The sequence below is a fragment of the Chanodichthys erythropterus genome, chromosome 21 (assembly GCF_024489055.1).
Source record: "Chanodichthys erythropterus isolate Z2021 chromosome 21, ASM2448905v1, whole genome shotgun sequence".
Taxonomy (NCBI): Eukaryota; Metazoa; Chordata; class Actinopteri; order Cypriniformes; family Xenocyprididae; genus Chanodichthys; species Chanodichthys erythropterus.
In genome coordinates, this window is record NC_090241.1 from 25647723 (window position 1) to 25655632 (window position 7910).

Genomic DNA, 7910 nt, shown 5'->3' on the forward strand with positions numbered 1-7910 from the left:
TTCTTTTTTTCTTTTTTTTTTTTTTTTTTTAATCCAAACCATATGTGGCCATTCTTTTGGGAAAAAACACACATAGGTGTAGCCTGTCCCAAAGGTGCCTGATTAAAATCATAAACAATTGTTTTCTTTCTCAACCCCTGATTTGTTATTTAAGCTTTCACAAAAGCATTGTGGGACTGAAAGCACAAAATGAGCTGTATCTTGTTGCATCTCATATATGTTCTGGGGCCAGATAAGCTCAGGGATTGGGTTCAGATGGAGGGAGGCAGAGGGGTAAGACTGAGGGAGAAAAGGAGGGAGAGAGGATGTGGGAAGGGCGTTAGAGAACACCAAAAAAAAAAGTAAGAGAAAAAAACGGACCATGTGGGCAGGGTCTTAGCTGGACAGTGTGCGTGTGTCTGAGTCAGAGAGAGAAAAGGAGGAACTGAAAGAGTTTAGTGGGGGTATATAAGCCGCACAGTTCTCTTCCTGTGGTTCTCAAGGGTTGACATCCCTCAGCGTACACTCATTTTCTCCTGCAGCCAGTACTTCATTCCTCAACCATCATGAGCTTCTACGTACCTCAGGCCTCTCACATGTCCTTCACCCGCTCTGTGCCCGCACACCGTGCTGCCAGTACGTACGGCGGGGCAGGTGGACAGGGCACCAGGATCTCGTCCGTCTCTTCCATGTCTCTACGTTCGGCCCCTAGAAGTAGTGGCATTTCTTCTTCCACAGCCTACAGGGTGAGCTCTGCCGGTATGGGCGCTGGTGCAGGGGGGTCCCTCAGGGGGAGTGCTAGCTCCACAGGGCCTGTCATGGGCAATGAGAAAGGCCAGATGCAGAATTTAAATGACCGTTTGGCCGCTTACCTGGACACGGTGCGCCGGCTGGAGCAGGAGAACAGCAAACTGGAGATGCAGATCAGAGAGGCCTTGGAGAAAGGTGGACCAGAAGCACGCGATTACAGCAAGTACAACGCCATCCTGGATGACCTGAGGAGGAAGGTGAGAGACATAGTTGGGTTTATATGCTTTCCATGTGTCTGTCTGTGTTTTCCTTTTGGTGGGGGTGTTCAAGCTGCAAAAGGAAGCATTTGGGAGTTTGAGAAAGAGCAGGCAGTTTATGTTAGGAGGAGGAGAAACCAGAGGTTTTGAACTGAAATGAAAAATCAAAACTTAGAAGTGATGTAAAAGTTTTTCACAAGCAGAAAATAGCAATTTTATATATTCATTTCAACAAAACACCAAGAATTCCTATAGTGTAGTGTACTGTAGACATATTGCAATTTATGTAAAATGCATTGTAAAAAAAATATATATCTTGAATAAAATCAACAAAAAAATTTTTTGAGGCAACTTTTTTCTGTTCCGGAAACTCACAAAAACTATGCCTCTTAAATGTCTTAAGGATATATTAACAAAAAAAAAAAAAGTGTTCTTAATTTTTTGTTCATACTGTTCACGAGAACCCTTCAGTGTAAAAAAAAGCATGATCAGATTTCTGTTCATCTCAATGGAGGGTGTGGCACACGCCCTGTTCTCTCACTCTCTTCTTTCTTTTGTGCTTGTTCTGCTTTTCTTTAAATGCATTCTGCTTACTACTGAGGGAATTCCTCAAAACCCTCAAATTTGATTTTAAAATCTGTGCAACCATGACAACGGTCAACACAAATAAAACATTCACAGTTGTATCTAAAGCACTAGAAGATTGTTTGATGAACTACAGCCAGCTGAAACTTCCTACAGAGTCTCTAAGTCATAACGCAAAACAGATGTGGGATAAGCAAACGCACACACACTCATGCATCCACAGTCACAAAAGCACTCTCTCGCACACAACAAGAATGCAATGAAGAACTGCAGCATTTATAGCACATGTGGCTGAGTCATTAGAGCATTTTGAGTTCAGAAATGTATAATCTTTTCCTTAATTGCAGCAATACTGAAAAGCAGAGAACTGAGCTAATACCAAATACCTAAACTAAGAAGAATCATTGCAATATTCTTTATTTAGGAAAATTAATTTTACTAAAAATATTATGACATTTCAGGTCTGATAAGCAGAAGCGCGTGATAACGTGTACCAGCTTCCGCTTTCACCAGTGCAGGATGTGGCACATAGAGTTTGATAAAGAAAGTTAACGTAAAGCATGATCCAATAAAGCAAAATCTGATTCCAGGTAATCACTTGATTAGATAAGAACTCGTTCATCTGAACCTCATTCCAAGAACACTGTAATTAAAACCATCTGACAAATCTCATCTTTCGCTACAGGAAAAAAAAATATGGTTGAATGTCAAAAACAGGTTTTGTTTGGTGAAATATGTGCTTTGTTTTGCATGTAGGTGTTTGATGCCACTGTGGACAATGCTCGTCTTGTTCTGCAGATTGACAATGCTCGTCTGGCCGTGGATGACTTCAGAGTCAAGTCAGTTTCCATTACTACACCACACCACACCACAAGCATCTTAAAAATGCATCTTGTAATTCGGAATCAAAAGAACATGCTTCAGAGAATGTAGTCATTTTTAGAATCACAAAATAGACAAGCCAGAAATCATCAGCTTGACAGATGCGTGATGGAGGACTGTTGACTTGCACGCAGAAACTTTATAGTGCATTACTTGAAAGGCTATATGCTTGTGTGTTATAGGTTTGAGAATGAGATGGCCATCAGGCAGTCCGTGGAAGGAGATATTGCAGGTCTGAAGAAGGTCATTGATGACACCAACATCGGACGCCTGAATGTGGAGGGTGAAATTGAGTCTTTGAAAGAAGAGCTTCTCTTCCTCAAGAAAAACCATGAAAATGTAAACAACCATTGCACAAGAGCCACTTAATACACAAAGAAGGAGATTCTCACATCTCTAATTAAGCTTAAAGACGAGCTCAGTTTTCTTTCCTGTGTTGACGTATTTCCTTTTAAAGAAAATATTTGCGGTCGGACGAATCAAACTAAGCTTTTGCCTATTCGTGAATCATGACTTGCAACTTGCGGGGAGCTAATTCTACACTGTAAAAAAGAATTGTTGGTGTAACTTAAAGAAGTAGGTTACCTGTTTGCCTTAAAAGAGCACTCCACTTTTTTTTTTTTGAAAATTGGCTCATTTTCCAACTCCCAGAGAGTTAAACAGTTGAGTTTTAGCATTTTTTAATACATTCAGCCGATCTACGGGTCTGGTGGTACCACTTTTAGCATAGCTTAGCATAGTTCATTGAATCTGATGACACATTAGCATCTTGCTAAAAAAAAAAAAGACGTTTCGATATTTTTCCTATTTAAAAATTGACTCTTCTGTAGTTACATCGTAAGACCGACGGAAAATTAAAAGTTGCGTTTTTCTAGGCCAGTATACTATATAATAATCAAGGAACTTTGCTGCCGTACCATGGGTGCAGCAGGCGCAATGATATTACGCAGCGCCATGGTACAGCAGCAAAGTTCCTTGATTATTACGCCGGAATGAAAGTAGTTCCTAGCCAAATTGGCCTAGAAAATTGCAACTTTTCATTTTTTGTCGGTCTTAGTACACGATGTAACTACAGAAGAGTCAAGTTTTAAATAGGAAATATATTGAAACTCTTTGGTCATTTTTGAGCAAGATGCTAACGGTTTAATCAGATTCAATGATCTATGCTAAGCTATGCTAAAAGTGGTACTGCCAGACCCGGAGATCGACTGAATGGATTCGAAAACGGTAAAACTCAACTGTTTAACTGTAGGGGAGTTGGAAAATGAGCCTATTTTCCAAAAAAATTGAGTGGTCTTTTAATATTTTGAGTTCATTGAAATTAAAAATTTGAGTTAATAGAAGGAAGGTGATTGGTTTATTCAACAGAAACTCAAAATAGTATGTTATCTGAACCACATTAATTATATAAGTTGATTTGACAAATGAAAAATGTTGTGATAAAGCATGAAAATAATTGTTTACAGTGTAGCAGGCATTTAATTGTAGAAGAATCTGTGTAGTGCAAGATGAGTCAGATGAATTTTCTTTGAAGGGAAATTCGAAAATTGTAAACAAAAATTGTAAACTGTTAAAAGTTCATTTTGTAAGGGATTAAGGGTAAGCCAGCACATAGATAGATTTATGACTAAAAGACACAAAACATCAAAAAATGTTGAGGCTTTTAAATTGATCACAGTGAGTTTTTACTTCAACAACATATTAACATCATCGAAATGCAGGAAAAACCACCACCATAATGCTGAAAGGCAAAATTTCCTGCTCTAAGTGTCTCAGATTTCTTTTCTGTTCAACTTTGACAGGAAGTTGGGGAGATGCGAAACCAGATCGCCCAGTCAGGTGTTCAGGTGGATGTTGATGCACCCAAGGGCCAGGATATGTCTCAAGTGATGGAAGAAATGAGGGCTAACTATGAAAAACAAGCTCTCAAAAATGCAGAAGAACTCAAAATGTGGCATGAATCTCAGGTACAGAACCCTTGTGACAACACTACATGACAACAATTTTGCCATGATCAAACCAATCTAACCATCTAACTCTTTCTTCTTAGTTGTCAGAAGTTCAGGTGCAGGTAGCTCAGAACACAGAGGCATTACAAGGTGCTCAGATGGAGATTAATGACCTTCGGCGGCAGATTCAAACACTAGAAATAGAACTCGCATCCCAACAAAGCCTGGTAACGTGCACATACATGCCACTTTATAAATGTTTTAGATTCTAGATATCATATTTCAGATCTATAAAAGCTGAAGTTTTAATAAAATATGAAGTTCATGTTAAAAAATATATGATGCCAACCTTTCTAGAAAGCGTCACTCGAGGATACCCTCCGGAACACAGAGATGCGTTCAAATGCAGAGATGGAGAAGTACAATAACATCATAATGCAGTTTGAAGCTGAGCTGGGGCAGCTGAGGTCAAATATCACAGAGCAGGGTCATGAATATGAAGCTCTGCTTAATATGAAGATGAAACTGGAAGCGGAGATCAGCACTTACAAGAAACTTCTGGATGGGGGTGACTTCAAGTAATGAGATAAAGTAAATCTTTATTTATTATATTTTACATTTTATCTTGCACACTTACTTACTTACACTCACTTTTTCTTTGTTGTTTAGACTCCAGGATGCACTAGATGGCCAAGAGTGATATTACAAGCTGCAATGAAGAGCAGACAGAATGTGGGCTAAATGACTCTTCAAAACAAACTTTAGATTGCATTCACATTGAAACCTGTGGCAAATCATTATCATTTGAAAGTCCCTTTCCACTATGTCTAGACAATTTATTCAACAGGACACAACAAAGCTCATCAAGTTGGTTTCTCACCATATTTCATTTCTTGAACATGATGTCATTTACAGTGTAATTACTTGCAGTCACCAAAGCCTGTTCCACCCTACAATCTGACTTAACACTGACATGTGAGTTACAGAACAACAGAGGCAGCTTTTTAAACATTAGTTATGTCTTTATAATACACATTCCCAATGTCACTGCACAATTATACAGCACATATAACCATTACAATGAAATGTGAAGAGAAATGTAAACTTCTCCACCAAGTCAATGCAGTAATGAAATAAAAACATGCTTTCTAAGTGAAATTTGGAGTCAAGCAAACATGAACAGACATCTGAATTCTTTTACAATAGTTTCCTATTTGAAGTTTGGACCTTTTGTCCATTTTGGCTCTTAGTGAGCATAAATGGGTGCTATAAGATGGTGTATTTCACACAAAATGTAGCTACTGTTCATTATTCAGTCTCCAGTTGTCAGGTGGGTCAAATAAGACAGGACGTGCACTTTTCTGAACATTACAATTTCTCCGGATTTATACAAGTGATCGGTTTAATGTTTGTGGTCTCTGGATATGTTTTAATGTTTTAAGTAAGCTATTGGAATAACACCAAGACATGATATAAAAAGAAGGCATTTGACAGACAACATTCAAAATCATACAGATGTTTTAGTTGCCAATGCTGTTAACTTCCACTAACAAGATACACAAGCTTGTTATAGCATTTAATGTTAGCCATTTGAAGAGCTGTGAAGGGCCATCTGGTTCCACTCCAAAACCTCATGCTACAATTCTATTTGAATTCTAGTCTATAAAACATTACATTTTATCAATAAAACATTAATCAGTATTAGTACATGTTAGCTAATTTTCCTAAGACAAAGAAGCATTAATCAATCTGGAAAAAGCAACTGATTTGTTTACTTGACTTTTGCACAATGAGCTAATGCCATGGTAGCTAATTAGCTTACTAGAGATCCATTGCTTGGGCACTGTAAGCTTCTAACTAAACAGATTAGCTGAAAAGCTTAGGTGGATTGATTTTGTGTGTTCAAAAAAGATTGAGATACTGTGAATAGCACCAAAAGTGCCATTTCTAATTCTAATCAATAAGAAATATAATGCAGCAGCATATTCGTTTGTTGCATTGCAGCAGTAAAATTATGCGTTGGCTCCACAAAAGAAGTTATTATTGTAATTCTGTTTTAATAGAAAGCAATGTAAAATCAGCTGAAATATACAACTGTACACAAATAAATGAGAGTAATGCTAACAATTACCTGATGCAAGTGCTTATACAGTAAATCATATACTATGTTGATTACAGCAACAACTGAGAGCATATTTAAACTTAAACTAGGCTATATTAATTGATATATTTTGATGGCTAATATGTCATACAGTATTGTATAGAAGTCTACCTGAAGAAAAGTTGTTAGTATTCCCAGGTAGTTCAATGGCAATTGCTTGTACATGTAAGTATACAACCTGGAGGCTGCCATCTTGATACAAGAACATTTGTCATGTGACTGATCACCTGTCAAAGGCAATAGGAAAACATCTTTTAAACTACTTTTGGACAGGAATAATATTGCTGCAAAAACTAATATTGCGATAAATTTAAACAAAAAGCAGCAGTGTTAAAAAACAAAACTATACAGATTTAACAATGAAGTATTTTTTTTTTTTCAAGCTGCCCGGTAAAAGTAACGACATGAACGACATCCTATTTTTCCAAGCAGTGCTCACTGCAGAGCATAATGACCTCCAGCTCCACCTCTCTGGAGCTCAAGGGTGGGGCTCAACCTGTTTAATGGGTGGAGAGACAGAGTTATGGGTGGGGTTAGGGTGGGGTTGGGGATGCAGCTCCACCCATCATGCCCAGAGTAGGTCAAGAGAGGAGGAGCTGGAGGTTATGGTTCTGCAGGGAGTAGCCTCTCTATTTTTCTGCTTTGGGCAATGATAAAACATCCAAAACATCTATAATACAAGTGTTTCTAATAACAAGATTATTTCCATCTTTGATAAATAAAGAGGAATATTCCTTTCATGTTCAGTCTTTCGCCGGAGTCAGAGTGACCGTTGGTTATCAAATCTCCCTTCAGAGACTGACAGCAGCTGTTCAAACATGCACAATGACAAGCACAAGCATATGTTAAGCACACATGTTAAGTTTTTCAGTTTTGTTTCGACCTTTCAATAGTTTAAATAGTTTCTGTGTAATATATTTTCACACGGCAGGGAAACTTTTCCACATAAAATAAATCAATTTTGTAATTAACTATCGCTTTGTGACCAATAATGTCCAATGACTATCGCGTTGGTTATATGGAAGCTTGAGAACACAGCAGAAAGCTTCTCCAGTGCTCATTTATGTGGAAGGATTCCTCTTCGCATTCCAGGGATCTTCAACACCTAAACAGTATTACAGCCAACAGCACCCTCAGCTGTTAACATGATAGAAGTTTTATTTTGATATCCAGATCATTTTTATGCCCCACAAGGGTTGTTTAACAAAGCCCCCATACAGAAACACACACATATATTAGACAAATATAAGTTATTACATTAGACTATAATTATATATGTAAAAAAACAAATGCCATGTGTGCATGATTTATAAGACACTGTCATATGTGTTGATTTTAAATAAACAG

General features: G+C 37.9%; 1 protein-coding gene across 2 annotated transcripts; it reads left to right on the plus strand.

Annotated features, from left to right (window-relative positions):
* Positions 1–463: 463 nt before the first annotated feature.
* On the plus strand, positions 464–6121 carry krt18b (keratin 18b). 2 transcript variants are annotated; one of them, XM_067374929.1, is made up of 7 exons: positions 464–986; positions 2328–2410; positions 2636–2792; positions 4256–4420; positions 4504–4629; positions 4760–4993; positions 5072–6121. In XM_067374929.1, exons 1-6 carry the CDS (start codon positions 546–548, stop codon positions 4982–4984), a joined length of 1197 nt encoding a protein of 398 aa, XP_067231030.1. In that variant the 5' UTR covers positions 464–545; the 3' UTR covers positions 4985–4993; positions 5072–6121. The 2 variants fall into 2 exon arrangements, with proteins under 2 accessions (XP_067231030.1, XP_067231029.1); XM_067374928.1 differs by having other exon boundaries at positions 4760–4980; positions 5072–6119.
* The last annotated feature ends 1789 nt before the right edge of the window (positions 6122–7910 follow it).

What these genes read in the sequence shown, in the direction of transcription:
- krt18b (XM_067374928.1), top strand. Translation starts at nt 546, where the DNA reads ATGAGCTTCTACGTACCTCAGGCCTCTCACATGTCCTTCACCCGCTCT. An exon ending in TGGATGACCTGAGGAGGAAG is followed by an intron (nt 987 to 2,327) that starts GTGAGAGACATA and finishes TTTTGCATGTAG; the next exon opens with GTGTTTGATGCCACTGTGGA. An exon ending in AAATGTGGCATGAATCTCAG is followed by an intron (nt 4,421 to 4,503) that starts GTACAGAACCCT and finishes CTTTCTTCTTAG; the next exon opens with TTGTCAGAAGTTCAGGTGCA.